The sequence below is a fragment of the Penicillium soppii genome (genome assembly GCF_028829465.1).
Source record: "Penicillium soppii strain IBT 18220 chromosome Unknown utg000004l, whole genome shotgun sequence".
Classification (NCBI taxonomy): domain Eukaryota; kingdom Fungi; phylum Ascomycota; class Eurotiomycetes; order Eurotiales; family Aspergillaceae; genus Penicillium; species Penicillium soppii.
Window position 1 is genome coordinate 2,401,928 of NW_026643234.1, and position 22,324 is coordinate 2,424,251.

The 22,324-nt window shown below is 45.0% G+C and overlaps 8 protein-coding genes across 8 annotated transcripts; 4 read left to right on the forward strand and 4 right to left on the reverse strand.

The window, feature by feature from the left end:
* Positions 1 to 3,532: 3,532 nt before the first annotated feature.
* On the reverse strand, positions 3,533 to 4,149 carry N7529_004312 (uncharacterized protein; the record flags this gene model as incomplete). Its single annotated transcript, XM_057239839.1, has 4 exons — positions 3,533 to 3,575; positions 3,634 to 3,646; positions 3,712 to 3,885; positions 3,942 to 4,149. The coding sequence occupies 4 exons, from the start codon at positions 4,147 to 4,149 to the stop codon at positions 3,533 to 3,535; spliced, it is 438 nt and encodes a 145-aa protein (XP_057099134.1).
* A 2,773-nt stretch (positions 4,150 to 6,922) lies between these two features.
* N7529_004313 (uncharacterized protein) lies at positions 6,923 to 9,109 on the reverse strand (the record flags this gene model as incomplete). The annotated part of the gene is made up of 4 exons (XM_057239840.1): positions 6,923 to 7,368; positions 7,690 to 7,775; positions 7,823 to 8,069; positions 9,034 to 9,109. The coding sequence occupies 4 exons, from the start codon at positions 9,107 to 9,109 to the stop codon at positions 6,923 to 6,925; spliced, it is 855 nt and encodes a 284-aa protein (XP_057099135.1).
* Positions 9,110 to 10,613: 1,504 nt separating this feature from the next.
* N7529_004314 (uncharacterized protein) lies at positions 10,614 to 11,165 on the forward strand (the record flags this gene model as incomplete). The annotated part of the gene is made up of 1 exon (XM_057239841.1): positions 10,614 to 11,165. One exon carries the CDS (start codon positions 10,614 to 10,616, stop codon positions 11,163 to 11,165), a length of 552 nt encoding a protein of 183 aa, XP_057099136.1.
* An 808-nt stretch (positions 11,166 to 11,973) lies between these two features.
* On the forward strand, positions 11,974 to 12,180 carry N7529_004315 (uncharacterized protein; the record flags this gene model as incomplete). The annotated part of the gene is made up of 1 exon (XM_057239842.1): positions 11,974 to 12,180. The coding sequence occupies one exon, from the start codon at positions 11,974 to 11,976 to the stop codon at positions 12,178 to 12,180; it is 207 nt and encodes a 68-aa protein (XP_057099137.1).
* Positions 12,181 to 12,494: 314 nt separating this feature from the next.
* N7529_004316 (uncharacterized protein) lies at positions 12,495 to 13,440 on the forward strand (the record flags this gene model as incomplete). Its single annotated transcript, XM_057239843.1, has 4 exons — positions 12,495 to 12,800; positions 12,862 to 13,007; positions 13,067 to 13,224; positions 13,280 to 13,440. 4 exons carry the CDS (start codon positions 12,495 to 12,497, stop codon positions 13,438 to 13,440), a joined length of 771 nt encoding a protein of 256 aa, XP_057099138.1.
* A 1,128-nt stretch (positions 13,441 to 14,568) lies between these two features.
* Positions 14,569 to 16,252, forward strand: N7529_004317 (uncharacterized protein; the record flags this gene model as incomplete). The annotated part of the gene is made up of 2 exons (XM_057239844.1): positions 14,569 to 14,890; positions 14,970 to 16,252. The coding sequence occupies 2 exons, from the start codon at positions 14,569 to 14,571 to the stop codon at positions 16,250 to 16,252; spliced, it is 1,605 nt and encodes a 534-aa protein (XP_057099139.1).
* A 188-nt stretch (positions 16,253 to 16,440) lies between these two features.
* Positions 16,441 to 18,596, reverse strand: rglA (putative rhamnogalacturonase B; the record flags this gene model as incomplete). The annotated part of the gene is made up of 10 exons (XM_057239845.1): positions 16,441 to 16,584; positions 16,638 to 16,778; positions 16,839 to 17,085; positions 17,138 to 17,359; positions 17,413 to 17,624; positions 17,675 to 17,726; positions 17,774 to 17,968; positions 18,009 to 18,141; positions 18,189 to 18,290; positions 18,341 to 18,596. Coding segments are annotated over 10 exons (1,704 nt in total), but the record flags the coding sequence as incomplete, so codon positions are not given.
* A 2,466-nt stretch (positions 18,597 to 21,062) lies between these two features.
* Positions 21,063 to 21,895, reverse strand: N7529_004319 (putative nucleoside-diphosphate-sugar epimerases; the record flags this gene model as incomplete). The annotated part of the gene is made up of 2 exons (XM_057239846.1): positions 21,063 to 21,582; positions 21,636 to 21,895. 2 exons carry the CDS (start codon positions 21,893 to 21,895, stop codon positions 21,063 to 21,065), a joined length of 780 nt encoding a protein of 259 aa, XP_057099141.1.
* Positions 21,896 to 22,324: the final 429 nt, after the last annotated feature.

A 22,324-nucleotide genomic window follows, 5' to 3' on the forward strand; every position in this document is an offset into this window, starting at 1 on the left:
AGCCTCACGTAAATTTAGAAACTATCAAACTTTGTTATAAGCCTATTACGATATACAAACACATTTAATTCCCGCGAGGGATCGCGGGCGGGCCCTCTCTGAGACTTCAATCTAACCCATAACGCATAGAACCGAAGCGACAGGTGACCAGTTGCGGCGAAATCGTACAGACATTGTCCCTTTTGGCTACGGAAGGTCACTAATAAAGTGGTAAAAAGGGTCAGAGTCGAATTCTTTGATATTATAGCTGAGGCTCGACAGGGCACCAAATGAGATATACTCTGAGGCGGCGAACACAGCGCGCCATATTAACCAGTTGACGATATTGATTTTGAACAATGTGAAAGGCTTTGAAACAAAACATCCTTGGCCTCAGCTTTGGTTCAGGATTGGCCAGTTGAGGAAAGGATGCGATGCAAGGAATTTCGCTCAAATGTTGGTCTATAAGCCGGATGTTCTAAGGCGGTGTTGTATGCGTATAGCCTTTAACACAGATTCGAGAGTCTTTACACCGATCAGACCTCGAATCACGAATATATACTATTATTTAACAGATGGGGAAATGAGACGACTCATACTTGGAGTGTCATACTGTATTAGGACGCGGCTAGGGCAATATTAGAGTCCACTGAGAAAACTTGTTCGTTGGTGTATTAGAGATGCAATGATAATGAACTCGCCCCGTTTAGTTCGTCCTTTGTGGACAACTTAATTTACTAATAACTATTTTTCTAGATCTCCAAGAAGAATAGCACAATCAACTAGATCTGCAGGCAGGTTCAAGCTCCTTAATCCGGTTGCTTTGTAAATACGTACGTCATGACAGCAGGTTTTTACTCGCAGAAAACTAATGGAGGATTATAGTCAGAATTTACAGGAGGCCAACGAAAGTTTGCAATAAAAGGGGATTCATTGTAGCTTTGGTCATCTGAGTTTACTTTACCTGTGGCCAGAGTATCTTGAAAGGCGTATACTTCTAGTAAATCACATCAGCGTAATAACTACATTTACTGAAAGATAATGGCCATTTGTAGGTCTCCAAAGTGCAATGCATTATATAGAGGCCGACCTAGTCTGAGGGACCTACAATTTGTCTGAATCTATAAACATTTATCGAAAAAGGAATTAGAAAAAGGAAAACTAAGGGGGCATCTATAGCTAAAAATTAAACAAGGCGCTATCTTACTCCAATTATAGACGGGCGATCAAATAATAGAATGACTCGTATAGTTATGTGCAAACGTATTGGAGCTTTTACGAGTAGAGTGGTGACTTTCGCATCGTGCTCGACTTTTTCTCATTCCTTTCTTGATCATATCTCGATAAAAAGGTTTTTAATTTTAACAAATTTAATAACCACTATAATGGTTCCGTTTACTACTTCAGGTTGTTATTTCTACACAAACTCACCGAACATATTTTGGTAGTAAAACGGCAGACAGCAGTATACGGGGCCAGAAATTGCGGGTGGGGAATTTTTATAACTAATACCCTGAGGTTGCCGTAGGCCTCGTGGTGTGAATATACTAGGCAAAATGGATACGTGGTTTGAATAAGTTCTTCTAGCCACGAGCTACGGATGACACATTGCGGTAAGACATTTCTAACAATACAAACACCGTTGTCTGTCATATCATTGTTTCGGCAGTGATGGTCCTCTCCCAGAGAGAATCAGTGCTCATTTACAGCGCAGGGATTTTAGCGACTGCAGCCTCAGCAACGACAATGATAGTGGACTAGATGTTGCAACACCTTCCACTGCGCAGGGAAATTTCCGTGAAGTGTAGGGATCCCGAAGAGAACGGCATCGTACTTTGTGAGGGTCTCGGGGGTCACCACTGGATAGTTAGATTTCTTAGAATAGTGTCTCGGTAAATCTATGTCTCGGTAAATCTAGACGTGATTGTCAGCTGAGGCCACTAAAATAGAGTAATAGATAGCAAAATTTTGGTAAATGTCGACCTTGCCGCTGGTAGCCTCGATGCCCTGCCTTTCGGCCTCGGCTAACTTAAGGATATGGCTATGTATAGAGTAATAACACGTTAGCTCTTAAGAAAATCATAGACAAATGAGGAAAGCCTATAAAGAAGATAGCGATCTAAGGAGGCATGATGGTATCTCCGTAGTAAGACAAGGAAAAAAGGAGAAGGTGTAAGTTTTTTCTTTAAGGAAAGAGTGTATAGTCTTACTCCAGGAGTCTGTACGCCGAAAACCTTCATAAATAGTATAGTCAGGAGCTAATAGATCACTTCTATAAGTAGCAAATTAGTCAGATACACGCCTTACGGTGATGAGCATATTATATTAGCTATGTCTTTCTAACAAGTAGAATACTTAAGATTTCAATAAACGATAAGACGCTTCTATCTAAGAAGATCCGTTAATCAAATCATAATAGATTTACTTAACTTAACTAGTTTATATTCATCGATAAATTATTACTTAGTCATATTTTTAAAATAATACTTTTCATCCTCGTAGGCAGTTTGCTTATATCTTGTTTGCAGCTTGGTCTTAAAGGTCTCTTTAATAAATTTGCTCTTACTGGGTATTTTGAAAGGCACCTTGTAACGCAGATAGTCATGATGTTATTTACATCCTTATCACTATAGCTCGAGACCTGGACCGATTAGCTATGTTATAATTCCGTACTTCCGGTAGGTTGAACAAACAGTGTATACTTATGAGTTTCAACTTTGCAAGTAGTGATCTCCGAGTGGGAGGTTAAGCTGGGGTTATTCACAGTCGTGGCTATTTAGATTAATCCGGGATATGCCGACCAACGCTAACCAATTCCAGGCCGCGAGGTTTGCATTTATATAGGTCATATAGGTCGTTGTATGCTAAATTTTTGTTTTTTAAAGAAATAGATAACTCTTAAAATGTAGCGGGATGATAGATGTAGAGACTCAGTCAGGATAACATTGTTACCGTCACCTACATGAAGGTTAGGATACGATGGTGTAGAATCTATATGGGTTTTTATTATAGAATTCATACTCTCTACTAATCTACAATCTTGAAGAATGGAGTTAAAACGAGTGACTAGATTAAATTTGAGGACTGCAAATATCCGACAACGCTCAATGACCCTAAGATGTTGAATCGTTGGCCAAGCGTGAGAGTCCAAAAATTTCCAAAAATGAAACATTTCAAACCAAGCCAATAACTTAGCAGACAATATGTTGAATACATCCCAGCGAAGCCAAAAACTTCAATATGAATTCCAAAAATTACTACAAATACCAGTCATTGATATTTGCCTAACGCGGAGATCTCTCCGGAACTTTTGCGTCAGGAAGCCCTGGTACTAAGAGGCTTCCTGTCGCAAAAGTTCCGGAGAGATCTCCGCGCTAGACAAATGCCAACGACTGGCGCCCATCGGAGTATCCAGATACTATGCCAACAATACTAACCACCAGATGCCATCATAAAGAGGCTTTCCAGACATTCTCGAGAGGGACGCATAGTACCAAGTGCGTCCTTCTCGACAACGTCTGAAAAGCCTCTTTACCAGGGCATCTGCGAGCAACTATCGCCGTAAGGGTATAGTGATACCCCCCGGGAAATGCGACCTAAAGCACGAATCAGCATTCAGAAGATGAATGCAACCTGGGAAGAGCAGTCACTCACCCGAGGATATTCACTAGAATTTCGACATGATGCCGAGATGGATGATCAACAGAAGTATGATCATTATATCCTTCTTACAATCTAACCAGACCGCGCCAATAATGGCCTCGATGGTGGTTGCCATGAGCGACGACTGGATAACGCCCCGGGCTGAAGGATTGAGTTTAATGTAGACACTTATGCCCAGGGAACAGCATATCCGCGACAGGTTTTCGTTTGCGGCCTTACCATTATGTGAAATGGTCATCTCACCTTTGATCTCATTAACACTTCGACAACAAATGAAAGAACAAGTTTGGGTGTCTCACCAGTAGACGCTTGGTCTTGATAACAAGAATCATGGTGAGCCAGGCGTAAGACAGCGTCCCCGACTAACGCAATCCGCTTGTTACCCTCGGGATCCGCGGTGGCGCCGGCAGCTCCGAGGGCTTTCTCAAGAAGAGCTTTGTCATGGAACTCATAGTCGATTATGTGTTCCACGGCGCGGATGCGTTCGGCCGTGGTCAGTGGGGCCATGGCGATGGGTATACCAGAACTCGAAAAGAACAAGACTGAAGATGCAGAGAGCTAGAATGTAGTATTGAAAGGAAGTGAATGAGCGCTGGGAAGAAAATGGTAAGTTTTAGATCAACCCCCTCTTTATAGTGCATACCGTGGCCCCCGCTTTTCCAATTCAGCCTCACAATGTGATTTCGGTTACATAGGATGACCACGTCGACATGCATCGCCACTTATCCAAATAAATTGATAAGCTCAGAATCTCAAAAATTGCGCAGTGCATGCATGCGGCTAAGCAAACGGGGCTAACGATGGGCGCTGTACCGTGATAGAGGCTCTAAAGATCTGCGTCAGCTTATTTGCGCGCTAGCAGATGCCTTGAGCAGATCGAAACAACAGGAGCGAGCGGAATCCATGGCCAACACAAACAAAACCGACATGTGGCTTGATAGTGCTAGTTGCTTACAGAACAAATGATAAGAGAAAGAACGGAGGACTGGGAATATTTCAAACTGCATCGCTAGACCTCTCCTCGCCCCTTCGACAAAATTCTGTGTATATTTACGGTATCATACAATGACTCGTTAAGCGCTGAATTACATTAATATAGAAATTGAAACATCGCAAAGCAGGGATTGTTCGTGGGAAATTAGACTGTGAAAAAACAGTCGAGGGGAAGGATATTGCTTGTTGTGATTTGGCTTGGATCAATGCAATCAAATATGCCGGCCAAAATCAATTGTTTGACTCAACATTCTGTGTAATGAATGTTGAGAGGGCGCCAACTTTTTGGACAGCAAAATCACCTACTATTCCCAAGAGTCAATGCGCTTTGCATTGCAGAATTCCTGCCGGATGCTTACACCTTCTTTCAGCAGCCACTAGGATGGATTGATATAAGCCAGGCGGCTAAATTTCCAATTGGTTGACGGACTAGCATACTCTAAAGCGGCGAACATAGCGCGCCATATTAGCCAGTTGACGACAGTATGAAGGACATACGGTGGGGTACAATTTTAGACAACGTGAAAGGCATTGAAACAAGCCATCATTGGCCTGAGGTTTGGTCAGGATTAGCCAGTTGACGAAAGTGTGCGATGCAAGGAATTTCGCTCAAATGTTGGTCCATAAGCCGGATGTTCTAGGGCGGTGTTGTATGCGTATAGACTTTAACACAGATTCGAGAGTATTTACAGTGGTTGAACTTCGGGTCACGAATCTATGATATTATCTAACAGATGGGAAAATAAGACGACTTATACTTGAAGCGTCCTACTATGTCATAGCGCGGCTTAGGCACTATTACACTGAGAAAATTTGTTTGTGGCGTACTAGAGAGGTGATGATAGTAAAGTCGCCTATTGTAATTCGCCCTTTATGGATGATTTGTAGATGACTTAGTCACTATACTAATATTTTCCTGCAGATCCCTAAAAAAAATAGCACAAATAAATGGATCTACACGCAGGTTCTAGCTCCTAAATCCGAGCGCGTTATAAAAGCTTCGATCATGACAGCGGATTTGGATTTGCAGAAAGACAGTTATGGTCAAAATTTACAGGAGGCGAAAGAAAGTCCGCAATGAACGGGTATTTATTGTAGCTTTGGTCGTTGTATTTACCTTTACCCCTCGCCAGAGTAAATCTTCAAAGGTGCTTACTTCTAGTAAAATCCATCACCGCAATGACAGTATATATTTACTAGTGATCATTATTTGTAGGTCACAGAAGTGCAATGCATTGTAAAGAGGTCAATCTAACTTAAGGGACCTACAATTTATCAGAATCTATGATCAATGAACAAGCAAGACATTATTTTACTCTAAAATTACACAGACGATTGACCAGCAGAACAAATCGTATGGTTATGTGTAAACGCATTAGGGTTTTCACGAGTAGAGTGGTGAGCTTTTGCATTGTGCTCGACTTTTGCTTTTTTTGTAATCTTGATCATTGCTCGGTGAAAAGATTTCCATTTTCAACAACCATTATAATCATTCTATTTACTACTTCAAGTTATTACTTCTATACAAGCTCACCGACTACGTTTTGGTGGTAAAAAGGCAGACAGCACTATACGGGGCCAGAAATTGCTGGTGGGGAACTTTTTTGTATGGGGGTGGTCTGTGCACGGCATTTTCCCATAGTAAGGGCCCAGTTTGGCAAAAGTCAGACAACTTTGGACTTGAGCATTTGAAAAAAAGAAGTCCAGTAAAAGTTGATAAAATGATAGAGTCATAAATAAAATCCTGTCATGGTAAACACCTTCTCTACCTGAGGTATGAGAGGTATGAGAGGTCGCAAGTACAGGAACTATTCAGGTCGTGCCTAGCGGGGCGGCTAACCTTGCATATGGTGGGTGCGGGAGGCCGAAACAGGGAGCACTGCCACCTGGCTGAGGTATCGTGGATAAGGGCTAGAAGTATGGCCAATAGTAGGGGCCATGAGGAAGTTGGAACAATTGACGCCCAAAGAAATGGTAGGCGTAAGTAAAGATGCGGGTTGCATTACAGCGCTCCATGAAGTGCAGTATGCAGTTTCAGAAAATCACTCTGGCGCTTTAGTAGTGGTGGTACTTTGGAAGCCCAGGTGAGTCAAGTAGGCATTCCCTACACACAGCTGGGCGGCTATCTGGCTTCTGCAAAGTGACGACACACCCTTGCGCTTCACAGAAATAAGAGGCTCTTCGAATTTTGTTTCCGTTTGGTTGAACCGAAGAATATAAAATCCAAATTCATAGCCCTTGACTTCGGCTTTCAGTCATGGCCTCTGGCCTTCTCAAAACTCTCACGTTATTTTGCAGTCAAACGCAGTCTTAGCGTTGCATCAAACGCATCAAGAACCTTGGTGATGCATGCATTGGAAGATGTTTTCGAGGTTGAAACGGGGTCCCCAGTCTGCCATGTTGTAGCGGGAGCTGGAACAGGTCCCTTCGCTTTGTCTAGCTGCATTTGAAGGCTAGCGGTGAACGCGGTATTCTCTTTTCTGCAACTTGGGTCTCTTGCGGGCTTTCCAGCGTCCTCGTCCCGGGTGTCTTGAATCAGTTCTGGCTTTAGTTCTGGCTTGCTTTTAACCTTCTTGACGAGTTTTTGAGGGTAGACGAGGTTTTGGTTTTGGATAGACGAAGTTGGTTGGATGTCAGGGTTGAAGAGGTGATAGACAAAGTTGGATGATAGAGTTGAAAATGAGCTCAGATGTGAGAGCTGGTAGGGCTTAGATGTGAGAGCTAATCTGAGAGCTATGGCTTTCAGTTAGGCTCTGCGCGCGACTGTGCGAGTGAGGCCGCACTTAGAAGGTAGCCCCAATGATCGGCTTATTCAATAGGGTGTAGTCAGGTTGAATTGATGCTGCACTAACGTATAGTGAAAGGAAGGATGAAGTTAGAAGAGAGATGAAGTTGGGAGAAAGATAAAGTTGCAAGAATGATGAGATATAATGAAGAATCACGAGAGATAAAAATGAATTGTAGTAAGAATAATTGGCTTGTGCTTCCTGCCTAGCTTCTTTCTTCGAATTCACGGATCAGGTCCTCGCAACCAACAGTATCCTCTGCGCGAACCCATTTGTCCTCCTCCGCGGATTGCCCCGCTCACCTGGCGAAGTACCATGTTGTTTGTTTCCTTGAATCGTTCGCCTTTGGGCGTCCTGGAGCTAGGTTCGTCTTTTTGTCCAGTATACGCTCGATATCATACCTGTTCGCGTCATCGGGGAATCTCCCGTCGAAGGTCGGGACATGTTCCTGCGGTTCCCCACCCCGTTGCCAAGGATCCTCGCCAGTGGGCGCTGGCTCCAGGTGCGCAATGCTAATGACTGGATACATTCCCTTCTTGAGCCAATGTTCGGGGATGTCTAGTTTGTAGGCGATTTTTCCAATCTTCTCGAGGATTTCGAAGCGTCCGACATATCTCACGACTCCCAGAGCTTCCTTTGGCTTGATGTCTGTATATCTTACATCAGTTCAAAAGTCTTTTCTGTTGCGACTGTAGGCTCATGTTTCAAGTTATGAGCGCAGCAGACCTTGACGGAGTCCCAATTATGCGTTCAGTTGTTGGACTTATTGCCAGCTTTGGTGGAGCTACAGGAGTTACTGTCGCATCTGCTATATACGACAATGTTTTCCCAAATACTTTGGTCGTAAAGCTTTCGGCGGAGACACAGGCACAGTGGACAGACACCTACTTTGGGATGTATGTGACCCAGATAACCTATCCCATGGGATAGATGGCCCGGAACGCCATCAGAATTGCCTTGGGTGATAGCCAGAAGTATAGCTGTATTGTAACTACAGCTGTGGTTGCACTGAGTTTGCCCTGCATTGCTGCTCTCTTGAGAAATGTGGATGTCGACAAGAAGCAGGTCCCTGGTGCTGTTCTTTAGATTTATCACGTGGCTGGTATGCTGTTTTCCATGATCTTGATCTTTCAAGCCGAATTGTTTTGCACAGACGCAATACAACCGTAAGATGATCAATTGCAAAATATGACAAATGCCGAGACTCGTATCAGATTGGACCCACTTCATGTCTCAGCCAAGCCCTGCCATTTCCAAATTTCGGAACGGGCCGCCGACTTATGACGGAAAATTTGCCAACCAAGAAACTTTGACCTTTGAAATATAAGGACTCCATACAATGGCTTTGAATCTGAAGCAGCCTTCGCCTGCGAGGAAGTCCTATGATCTCACTTTGAACCACTACCACCATTTTGGAGTTGTGAAGGGTCACGTGGTCGGCCCATCAAAGTCTTCTTGTTTTTAGTTCATGTACGTTCCCGTTCGTGTGTATGTCCAAGCTCACTTGTGCCAACCAAATTCAATCTAGTGCCGATTAGCTGAATTTTGACAACACACTAGTCCTTGGTGGCATGGCCCTACACATGGTTCTTGCTTGAATGCCAGAACTAACTTTCGCTTTCAGGGTCCACACTCAGCCCTTCCAGATAATTCAAAGTGTCAGGGAGATCGTTCGAAGGATCAGCCATTTTTCAAAAGTCCGAAACTTTTTCTTGTCCATTATGTAAATCGTGCGCTAAATATGATTGTTTAGCTAGGCACTGCTATGTAACGTATGGTCAAAATCATGCAATAGTAGAAGATTTTTAGCACACGTCTGAGATGGCAAATCTCTATATTCACTGGTAGAAGGCTAGCTCACTTTTAATCATGTTCCATTTGTATATTGAATGTGTATTAGTCTTAAGATGCTCAAGATGAAATTGCCATAGTGACCCAATTTTCCAAGTAAATTTAGGAATTAAATAAGGTGTATTTTCCGTGTTTGGAAAGCTCGAGGCGTGCAGACTTGATAGTGAAACCTCGGCTGAAGCCCATAGGGGAGCGTTCTGGTAGAGAACAACATGATCAATTGCTGCCAGGGCCAGTGCGTGCGAGATGGACAGGTAAAAGGTCACCGAAGTACAATATAGCCGTATATTCTGGCAAATTGGTATATGCTGCTTGGATATATAGTGGACATTGCTGGCTAGTAATGTAACGTTAAAAGTCACCAATTTGGGATGTCCATCGGCCATTTACCGGCTCAGATGTCGGATACAATCGACTCCATAATCCTGTCCGGTTCTGGCTATCAGTTGATCAGATAATCAGGGTCCCAAAGTCTCGCCCAAAAGGGAAGGATTGCCGGTAAGATCAAATTACCCTTTGATTAGATCCGCGTACCAGACTGTGACATAACATTGACCCGCGGTTTTAACCCTATTTAGAAATTGAGATCGCAATGCCCAGGGTCTGTTCTTCACTGAAACTCCTTTGCAGGGAGTGGTCCCTTTCACCTTTATTTCAATACAACTAGGGCGTAAAAATATTGTAGATTCGAATGCTTATTGGAATTAGCTAATATCCTGAAATGCAATTTAGAGGTATTTGAGCGGATTCAAGGCAGCTATCACACGATGCTTAAGGCTCAAACAGCAGAAGGACCGCCGCCGATTGAGATAAATTGGTTTACGAGTAGCTTCCTTTACAGGGTCTTGATTTAGTACGTCAGACAAACTCAGAATCTTGCCTGAACACTGACATTCGGGCAAACGATCATGCCATATGTTTTAGCAATCATATCAGGCTACAAACAGATCTCAATTTATAACAATTATATGAATATGAACAGGTACGCCGGTTCCACTGACTCTGGGCTTTGGTGTGTTTGAGCAGAGATAAAACTGTAGATCAAAGATGCAGAAACAAGCATATACAACATAAAGTATCCATAATCTCCCTGGAAGATTCTATAGGGAAAACATACTATGGTACTTAAGCCTGAGCAAATATCAAGATAGAGAGTAGTTTGTAAGTCGAGATTAAGAATCTGATATCATAAATTAAAGTAATTCGACTAGATTACTCAAAAGATTTCATCCCAAGGTTGGGACGTGGCTTGTTCAACTTATCTTCAAGTGGGACTTGACCGCAGCTTCCTAACCACAAATAAGAACTATCATAGCACATTTGTACCAATCGAGAATCAGAATGCCGAGTCCCGTCTTGGTGAACTTCCATGGCAGCGGGTTCATAGTACCATTGCATGGCAGCGACGACGAATTTGCTCGTCTAGTCGTTCAATATACCGATAACGCCGTTTTGGACGTCGTATACCGCCTTTACTCACAAAACCCATTTCCTGCTGCCCTTCATGAGGCCGAAGACGCGGCGAAATGGGTGATCTCGAATCCCCAAGACTTTGACCCGTCTTACATCTCTGTTTCAAGCTTCAGTGCAGGTGCCAACTTGGCACTCGTTGCTAGCAGTCAACTGTCTACAAAAGAAACTTTTTGTCACCTCATATGCTTCTATCACTCCACCGACTCAACAACAGATTATCATAGCAAGGCTCTACCGGATCCGAGCCGAAGTCCCCTTCCTCCGTGGATGATGGGTCTTTTTACAGAGTGCTATGCATCTGGTCTAGACTTGAAAGACCCTAGAATATTGCCTGTTCATTCCACTGCGGAAAAAATCCAGCATAACAATCTGGTCATAAGTTGTGCCCGCGATAATTTGTGTTTGAAGGAGAGGCAATAGTCCAGAAAATACGCGCCATGCAAGGGGATCATGTCGTTATGCATCGTCGAATGGAGAAGTGTGACTATGCACGGGACAAGCTATGCAATCCAAGAATTGCCCAAGAGAAGGCCAAGAATTTGGCGTATTATTTGGCAGTATTAATGTCAAGACGCTAACAGTTTTACGTGGGTGCCTGTTCGAAAACCTAAAATAGACAATAATGAAATAAATTGGACTTGCTGACACGGCACACAGATAAAATAGAGTCCCCGAACTTCATCATGTATTATTACCTAACGAAAGGCATCCCCGAAAAGCCGAGTCGTACCGGGTAAGTTTCAGTGTTGCATCGCACGTCCAGGTGGGCTTTCCAAGATTTAAAGCGAGCAAAGTGTTTTAGCAGTGGTAATTCAAAGCCTGATATTCTCCAAATTCCTCGTAATCTCCATATAAACCAAACCTATTCAGCGGTCAAGGTTCCCTCAACTTCGCGGGGTATTACGGTTGCCGAAAATCTTCTGCCATATTTCTCCTCGGCCCAAACATCTCGGCAAGTTACATATTGAGTGCAAGATCAGATGAGCTTTCCGATGTTAATCACATTTATTGATGTGTTGTATATATCAATCCTAGGTCTATAGCGAGATACAATGCGAGTACGGCGGGCATGTTGCCTAATTAGGACAAGCAAAAGGCTAATATAGTACTTCCCCACACTTGACTTCCCTCGTGACGAACTAAAGCACAACGTCGGAGAAACCTGGAATCCTTCCAACGCGAGATCAGCCCGAGAATATTCCTTTGCACTTCCAGTCCCCGCCCGATCATGAAACTAGTGCTCCTGCTCAAACACCTTGACGATGCTTTGTACACGATTGTATCCTCTCTTCTTTCCGGACAAACGGATGAGATCAGTGCCCTTGAGCTCGGTATTAGTGCTGAGCTTGTGAAATTGACCAATCGACGAATCCTCAGCATTGCAAGCCGCCTACGGGACACAAAGAGAGAAAGGAAAGCCTCAGTCAAGATGTAAGCTCATTTCTCATTGGTCAATCGTAACTCTAATTAGATTGTTAGGTTTTTGTTAGTTAAGAGGGGATCGTAGCATTGGTCATGCAGGTATATACCCCATACATTATATGCAAGTCGCAAGTTTCCACTTTTCGTTCCTTCGAGATATCGAGGTTGATGAAAGCCTCGGTGTCTCAAAAGACTCATATCATGATACCATGTGAATCATGAAGCGCATCCTTGAGTGCTTTGCTATAAATTCAGTGACCAGTCCCGCCCAATTCTTAGAGTATTCCTTTGGAGAAGACATCAGCATCCTAGCCGAAATCGTCGAACATGTTTGTTAACCTTCAACTGGTTCTTCTGACCCTTCTTGGGCTGAATGCATTTGCATCACCGGTACCAGCACCAACTGAGGTGGAGGTTACCAAAAGAGGGGCTGGTTTGAATGAGTTTTTGAACACTCTTCTCGATCACCTACCTATCGTGAGCCAGTCTCTCGTTGACGGTACTTCTGTTATCACCACCTTTGACAAGTTGCTTGGCGCTTTGACTGGTGCACAAGAAACCTATAACGAGGCGGAAGGGGCATGCAAGGAATGGACTGTCGTGTTCGCTCGTGGTACAGCTGAACCAGGAAATGTAAGTTCTAGAATATGGATATATCGAAAGATTATAATTACTGATATATGTTCTTCGCCAGGTCGGAGTCCTCGTTGGGCCACCCTTGTTTGATGCTTTACTCGAAAAATTTGGCAGTTCGGCGCTCACTATCCAGGGGGTGAATAACTATGCGGCATCGGTTAAAGGATACTTGGCGGGAGGAGATGCGGCTGGAAGCAAGGAAATGTGAGTTTATAAAACTTTCCGTCTTCTACATAGGTGAGATGCTGATATTGTATCTGTAGGGCTCGCCAAATTGAGGCAGTAAAGACGAAGTGCCCAAATACAAAGTTGATCGCTTCTGGCTACTCTCAAGGTTGTCAAATTGTGCATAATGCTGTTGCACAACTGCAAGCGACAACTGCAAGCTGGGTCAGCAGTGCGTTGCTGTTTGGAGATCCCAGTATGATTGAATCCGCCTCGTAAACAAAGCTTGAAACTTCACTAACAAAGAACAGAGAATGGACAAGCACTTTCGAATATCCCTGCCTCAAAGGTGTACACAGCTTGCCATGCCGCTGATGATATTTGCAAGAATGGTATCATCATTGGCCCTCCCCATCTGACTTATGCACTGAATGTCGACGATGCTGCCAACTTTGCGGCAGCTGCAGCATAAATATGAATTTGGCTGACCCCACTTGACTATACGAATGGTTGACCATGTGAGAGCTATAGCAATTTATCCATTCGCCGAGTTGTTGAAAAACAAGAATAGATGAAGATTTAGGTATATATTCAGGCCCGCGGGCGACGATTGGATCATAAGCCTTCTATGCTCAGATATGTATATACCTTGAACATATGAACAATATTTGAATCCAACACCTCTCCCCATGGTGAAATGTTGCTATCAAGTAGCTTGAGTGGAACCGAGATGATCCGCAAAGTTTAATTCCTATCCCATATATTTTTCAATATACTTTGTACCTTGTTTGGTAAAAATTCATGATAGCCTGCGCTCGATCCCTAAAGACTGGATAGAGAAATATACGTGTGGGGGCGAAATAATGGTTTCTCGGCTTGAAGACACTAACGCTCACAGTCACAAACTATCTATGTGTAATTTTGCCGCAGTTAACAATGCATAGTAAGCGACAGCGATGTATTTTGCTATTTCAGGTATTCTTCGATATGATGATCCAAGGACACCTTATCAGCCTTACCGCACAGAACCACAATACCAATAATTAAATGTGCGGAAGAAACTCATCCGCATATAAATACGGTAATTACCATACATCGGAGCTGGCCGACCGCCGAGCTTCTCCGAATTGCAGCTAATCGGCTGAACATCCCACCAACACCACAGACCACCCACTACGAATCCTCGGGAGAACATTCGAAAGAAGCAGGAACAGCCTTTAAATTACACACGGACTGGGTATTCTCCCCATCCATTTTGTTATCTGGGTCACACGAGCGGCTGGAAGCGACACCAAATTCAAGCCGGATATATAATACCCCTGCAACCCCGAGTCGTGTCCATTGATTTTTTTGGGTTGATCTTGATCGATTTGCAATCTGGCATTTTCCATTCCGTTGTGGATCCGGATCTGCACTTCAATTGCCTTGCATTTAAGCGCGACTTTATATCTACGTCTCCGGCTTGATCTATATCTTAAAGATTGTTTCTAGACCCCTCTACCCCAGGCAGACGTCTATTCACCATTACATTGTATACACTTCCTCTTGGTTTGATTACGTCAATCAAATCTTTGACCTAATTTACATTACTGTCGATACCATGGGTTCAACAACAGACCATGCCTTCAACGTCTATCGTGGCACCTTCATCCAACTTAGTCGTCTGCCCGCGTCGGGATCCAAGCCTGAACTATGCCGCGACAAAGGTGCTCTCTGGGTCTCTACCGCTGACGGCCGCATCAAAGGCTGGGACTGGAAAGCACACGACGATAATGGTTTTGAAGACTTGATGACTCGTAGCAGATGGGTTGACTTGGACGATGTTGAGGCTACAGACGTCAAGTTTCATTCCGCAAAGACCAAAGTCAAGGTTATTAGAGCCGACGAAGAAAGAAACGAGTTCTTTTTCCCGGGCTTCATTGGTATGTCACCTGCGTCAAATGGGCACACTCGGCCAGACAGCAACCTCAATATTTAGCAGCGAAACTAACGATCAGCCAGACACACACATCCATGCACCACAATATCCAAACGCCGGTCTTTTCGGCTCTTCAACCCTGCTAGACTGGCTAGAAACCTACACCTTCCCAGTAGAGTCTGGCTTCGGCGCTCAACCAGACCCTAAAGCAGGGCTACAAACACAGACTAAACCAAACGACACGCCCATCTCAGGGCAAAACATCTACAACCAAGTAATTGCCCGCACCCTCTCTCACGGGACAACCTGCGCCTCATACTTTGCAACAATCCACATCCCAGCAACGAACGCCCTTGCAGCCCTCTGTCACGCCCGCGGCCAACGCGCCTTCATCGGCAGAGTCTGCATGGACAACCCAAAATTCTGTCCAAAGTACTACCGCGACCTCTCACCCGACGACTCCGTAGCTGCAACCCGCGAAACGATCAAGTTCGTTCACGAACTTGATCCGTCCGGCCAGCTCGTCCGGCCAATCGTCACCCCGCGCTTCGCACCTACGTGCTCGGAGGCCGCGCTACAGGGCCTCGGTAAATTGGCGGCGGAGTTCGACCCTCCGCTGCACATTCAGACGCATATCTCTGAGAACAGGAATGAGGTCGACCTTGTTAAGGAGCTTTTCCCTGAAGCTGATAGCTATACCGGCGTGTATGAGAAGCATAATCTGCTTACGCCGCGTACGATCCTCGCTCATGCGGTTCATCTAACGCCTGAGGAGCGAAAGCTTGTTCGTGCGCGCGATTCAAAGATCTCGCATTGTCCGGCGTCGAACTCGGCGCTTGGGTCGGGGATTTGTCCCGTGAGGACTTTTATCGATGAGGGAATTACGGTTGGACTTGGTACGGATGTGAGTGGTGGGTACAGTCCTAGTATTCTTGAAGCGGCGCGACAGGCGTGTCTTGTTTCGAGGCTTTTGGGACATACCGCTCAGTGGAAAGAGGACCATCCCTGTGTTGACAAGAAAGATGAGGGCCGTGAGAAAATTTCTGTTGCTGAGAGTCTGTATCTCGCTACGCGGGGTGGTGCTGCGGTTGTTGATATGGCCCAGGACATTGGTGGTTTTGATATGGAAATGTTGTGGGATGTGCAGTTGATTCAGCTCGGTGGTGTGAAGGGGACCGAACAGGGTCCTCTGGGTAGTGTTTGCAATGGAGTCAAGGATAATGTGAATGCCGGCCCTGTGGGAAATGTTGATCTCTTTGGGACGGAGACCTGGGAAGAGAAAATCGAGAAATGGGTCTGGAGTGGCGATGATCGGAATGTGAAGGCTGTTTGGGTTGGTGGAAGGTTGGTGCATACAAGGGGGTAACAGCTAGGATTCGCTCACTTCTGTATATTCCGGGTTAGATTCATGTTTATACTTTATATTGCTTCATGCATATTGTGGTGTGCATATCAAAACACGATCGAAGGGAAAGGAAAGACATTTATGTATTCTTGTAGCTAAGGTAACAATTACTTCAGCTATACATAACCTTGCCTTGGCGCATATTTACTGGAAGAGCTCCACGGCATCGAAGATCTGTTGCGAGAAGTCAGAATATGCCAGTCATATAACATTGTCCGTATCAAAAAGAAACTCACAAAGTTGGGGCTGAGATAGGTGTCTCCAGAGCTACCCGAGGCAACAGTGATGGTAATCTAGGCACGTTAGCATGCGATGCTCTGTAAGGGCTCCAGGCAAAAACGCTTACGGTGTTACTTCCAGCAACAATAGTACCGGCAGGAATCGACAGATCATAGACTTCGCCGAAACCTCTGTACGCGCCACGGGTGACACCGCGAGAGTTGAGGTTAGTAGGAGCGGCCGGGGTGGCGCCCGAGTAACTATTGACCTATGAAAAGTATCAGCGGCGTGTTCATGCTAGAGAGATAAATGCTTGCTCTGTGCATACCGTAACTTGGGGCCGACCACCTGCAAAGGAAAGAGTGGTTCCGATTCTGAGAGTTGCGGCTCCGGTCTGTGAAGAAGTAGCAGTAAATTTGATCGTCAATGGAGAGTTCACTGATTTGAACAGAGCCATTGGGAACGAAGACACCGATGAAGTACCGACTGTGTAGGTACCTGGTGTCCATGAGGACATGCGGGTGTCAGAGGGATGCATGCGGAGCTGGTTGGCAGCATTGAGGAAACCAGTGGGTCTAAGATCTGGTCAGTATAGATCGTTTAGGACCAATTATGAATTGTACCTACGTTCCATCCCAGTCACCGATCCTAAAGATCGTAGTTCCAGTAGTCACAGAGCCGGAGATGCTTTTAGATGTGGTTGATCCTGCGGTCACGGTGACAGAAGAGGTGGCAACGACATATTCACCCTGGTAATAGACCATGGTATATGTACCGGGCTTCATTGCAGGAGAGGTGAAAGCTCCAGTTGAAGAAGCGTAGGTCCAATACTGTGCAGCAGAGTTGTACCTGATTATGGGGTTAAATGCTTGGTGCTGGCAAGACTTTCTGACGGAACCTACCAATGAATAACCCATTTGAAAGAAGAGTCAGCACCGGACGCAGTACCCTTGACATAGCCCCGGGCTGATGTAGCAACGTATCCGGTGATATCAAGATCGGCGAAGAAAGACGTGTCGATGCTGGAGCTGGGAGTACCGCTTCGGCTGAAGTACATCGAGTATGGGCCGTGCAGGCCCTGGCGGTATGTTTCGGTCTGGACGTGTCCAGAGTTCTAAAGGGGATAAGTAAAAGTCCCACATGAGCGGATGGGTGATGACAGACCATGTACCAGTATAAACCGGTGTAAGAGCCAACATTGTTAGTGTTGATGTCGCTGTCAAAGATTAGCCCGGCTTAAATTGTATCACTCGCAAGACTTACCGATGGAAAGGCCCTCCGGCGGAAGTCTCGTATTGGTTCAAAATCATGCAAACGCGGTGGGCGCTTCCGGAAACACCTACCAAAATCAGTATAAAACTTTCCAGATAGCGGGAATGTTTGTGTACAGTGAATATTGTCATCGATAAAGCGCTGGCTGGAGTAGAACTTGCTGCGTGTCTGTCCATCAACAAGGAACTAGTAAATGTTAGATGTGCGATAATCCGAAACATCATACAGCTGACATACCACATCCTCGCCTTCAACAACAGTTCCACCAGCAATGTTAGAGACCACGCCGAAAGGCTCTTCGTTCGGTAACAGATCTGCGTTCAGGCGGGCGATATACCGGAGCTCTCCAACCGTGGGTTCTAACAATGATCAGCATGCATATTTCGATCTCATATGTACAACTAACCGGCAGTGGTATAAGTTGCCATGTGAATGATCGGGTCTCCGCTGTGGACAACATAGTAATGGGTCAAGGTGGACGTAGCACAAGTTACCTTGATATAATCGCCTATCTCATTCAGATTATTTGTTTATAGCTGCTCTGGATTGAAAACTCACCACTCTGGGTTGCGGTCACAGTAGCGCTTCCAAGACCTGAGCCTATATGAGAGCCAGTCGACTGGTACTGAAGTTCGGAGCCATAGAAGTTGATGGACGTGATGTCACAGTTGGTCCGGCTGACTGTAAATTTGAGAGGATTGGAAGAGCCAGCATCAATCACATAAGATGCGGTACTGGTTGTGATACCAAAGGCGGCAGACGCCTGTTTGGCGAACAGTGCCAAGCAAGCAACGGCCAAGGACTTGAAAAGCATACTGTCCAACTTGTATGGAATAAGTTGCTCTATTTGATTAAGTGAGCAGGCAGACTGGCCTCAATATATACCCCCGGGAGATTCCCGATGCTCCTGGTGAAACTCTGCATGCTGAAAGGTGGAGATTTGGGAGTTAGTAGTCGAAGCTCCGTTATTGTATAGTTCTCCGTTGCGCCCGGAATTTAGCCATAGTTCCACCAATGCGTGGCGCTTCTGGCTTCTTGGCTGCAGGGCGAAGTCTCCTTCGGGTACGGACCAGCTGAAGAGTTGACGCAAAGGCCGCTCTTGTTCATAAACAAGCTCGTAGCGAGCGGGTTTATTGCGGGGGTGCATATATCCCGGAGGATGTGCATCTCACGCAGGCTTGCCAAGACCCCCTGCAATTCCATGTGGGGTGATGGTTGTTTCAATCTCCCGGAGCGTCTGTCAGTTTTTAGCGAATACAATTTAATGATGTGACATCTGGCTGCTTGGACGAATCGGCAGCTTCATTTAATGGGGCAAATACTCCGACTAGTTTGCTCAGACTTCTAGGACAAGCAAATCGTGGTCGCTTTCTAGTGCGGACCTTGTTAACCCGAAAATCCGGGATAAGGTTAGGATCAACGCCACCAAGATGCATCCATTCGGCAGAACTAAAATAGCTGGATCATGTCCATGTATTCAAAAGAGTAGGAAACAAAAACCAGAATTATCAAGGAGGATATTTCAGCTTCATGATCCAGGCCACAATAACTCTTGCTCACGGAAATGCGGTTTGTCCGTTTCTCGGATCATACATGCCTAGGTTGTTTCGAATGTCATATTGACTGCAATACATTATGGAAATTTTTCGCCCTGATGAGCTCGGAAGGAATTTTTTATTTCAGAAACTTAGTAATGAATAATGGGTTTCCCACGGCTGCCCAAATTAATAAGTTGAAAACGACACAACCTCCACAAAGTGATCCTGTTGAACAAAGAAAAGAGTGGGTGATCCCAATATATCGGCCCCGGCAGCAGACAGGCCATTTTCTAGAATTCTCAGATGCCAAAATCGGGAACATCAGAATACAGTAAGCGAATAATAAAAAGTCCTCCAAATTAAAACGAAGAATTGTAGCGCAAAGATTCCCTGGGCTCCGGAAAGTCTCCGTTGCACGCGTCCGTGACTACTCCCCGACTTTTAGTAAATTTGAACCCCTCATTGGATTTGCGTCCATAAGGCGGAGCTTACTAGAATAAATCTCCAGCGTGACTTTCTCGAATTCTGACATCAGCGGCGCAGTTGGCAATCGGTGCCAGGAACGATTGGTCTTCTATCCCATCCACATGGAGGGAGATCAGGACCTGGAACTGGGGAGGCTTGAACTGCCGTTGCCGAAAGAACGCCTAACAGCGCAATAACGCTACCGAGCTGGAGGTATTTCATGTTGGACAGAAATAATGTGAAAGATACTCTGTGAATGTAGCTTGGAATTGACTGAGAGACGTTCAATCATCTCTTTATTTATATACCTGATAGGGGTAAAATTGACGAGATACAGGTTAAGTCAAATTTGGGAAAGTTTCTTATTGAGATGAGGAGGATTACTTATTGAGGTATATATACAGTGTCAGATCAGCGTTTTGTGAGCCCCGAGAAATAATCCGATCACCATGAGAAGGTAATATCTACAGGGGTTTGATTGAATAAAAATTTGGTAAAGCCTTTTCATGTTCTGGTGACAAAGAACGTCTTGGGCCGCCGTTCGGAGGACTCTAAATATACCCGCAGTCCCTGTTACCCAAAATGGGGCTCAATAATCCGAAAGATCCATAATCTATTGATTGTAACTCGATGGACGGTTACTGGAAGCATCGCACTAATTTACATGAGCCTAAAGTTGATCCTTATGACCAGTGCCGGTAGTTACGCCCTTTGTTCGGGGGCGTCCGGGCTTCCTCTTTCGGCGAAGATCGTCTAACCTTTCGGATCTGGCTGAAAATATAGCATGCTAGGTTCAGCACGATTTGATAGATAATTTCGCAGATTCACTAAAATTTTCTATGTGGACACTTTACATCACCTGCAAACTTGAGCTTTCAATAACTACAGAAAATCGGGAGCATGCAGTGATGGGTCATATATGGCAGTATGGAAGACAAGATGCAGTCGATGGATAAGTATCTGAGTCAAAGACTAAATTTGAGCTAGAACCTGAGTGGCTAGGCGTGTACAGTTCGCATAAATCTAGTCAGTGACAGACCTCCGAACCATGGATTGCTTCTGGCACAAAGTACTATCCAAATTTGCGACGAGGGGCTCATGCCAGACTTCTAAATGATACTATGGAGCATAAAAGCTGACCAGTCGATGCAGCATGTATTTTTCATTAGATTGAGGAGAAAGAAAGCCGGTTCGCATCTTCTAATCAGAAATTTCCAAAAGACGCAAAATTCTATTAGAGATATTATACATACATTACACCAAAAACTGCCCTCTGACTATGTTCTTGATATTCGAAGTCCCAGAATTCTCCGCATGCCAGCATTTTCAATGACATAACCCCCTCCCAGCCTGAAAACTCCTGGACCCGGTAGCTTTGCTTCATATCGTCCAATGGCCATGTCCGTCAAGAAGGAGCCGAGATGCTCAGTCGGCGAATGCATCGATTTATAAAGGTGTCGAATACCTGGAGCAATCAAAGCAATTCCAAACTTTGACACCAGGCCTGTAACTCCACTCGATGGGATATAAGGCTTGATAGCATCGTGCATAGCAGGATCAACAAATGCAGGACGAACACTATCAATTCGAATATTGGGATGCTCTTCCGATATAGTGCCGAGAAGAGCCTCAGTCTCACCCTTTACTCTGGCAAAGATTGGCGAGAATCTGCCAGGGTTCTGGGTGGCTCCTTCACCGGATACGTGAATGAAGCGGAAGGGTGAGTTGGCGGGTTTGAGTGTGGAGAATGCATTGGCAGCTGCAAGTGTGAAATCCTTGGTAATCTTGACGTATTGTCTATGTACCGTTAGTCGTTTGCAATGATTGAATTGTTGCGAACCATTACTTACTCGCTGGTGACATTCGTCTGGCTCGTGCCTAGGGCCCAGACACATCCTTGGGCGTCTTTCAATTGGTCGAGGAGCTCCGGGGTGTAAGATTCGAAGTCTTTGTGGGTGATAACGTTGACCCGTGGGTCTTTTGAATCATCTGCCATTCGTACAGGATTTCGACTCAAGATGGAAATCTTGGAAATGGCTGTGTTTTTGAGCATGGCGTCCAGCACGGACGAGCCGACCAAGCCTGTGGCACCTGTGAGAATGAGATGCATTTTGAGGGGTTGTTTTATTTGCAGGCACGTATCTCAGAGAGGTAAAGTATGAGCAGGAAAAACAGAGGTAGCGAGGACATTAAATAACCAAATATTGTCTCCGAATCAAAGGCTAAACTCCGTGAGGCTAATGCTGACAATTAACTAACTAGATGTGGTTAGCATATCTACTTCGACTTCGAAATGTGGGAATATGATTGGTTGCGAGTGTTAGAGCCCCACTTATGTTCCATGGTAGACTCGGCGTTTAGTACATTTGCGAACAGCTTCTAGAAACGTCGTGTAAAAGCCGATATTAGAGGGAATACCGCTGCCAAGCCATTGAAACATTAAGTCACTGCATATATGTGCGGCTGAAAAGAGGCTGGGAAGAAATTTGTAATCATGGTGACAAAAGACCAAAAAGAAATTAGCAGAAAGATTAGATAT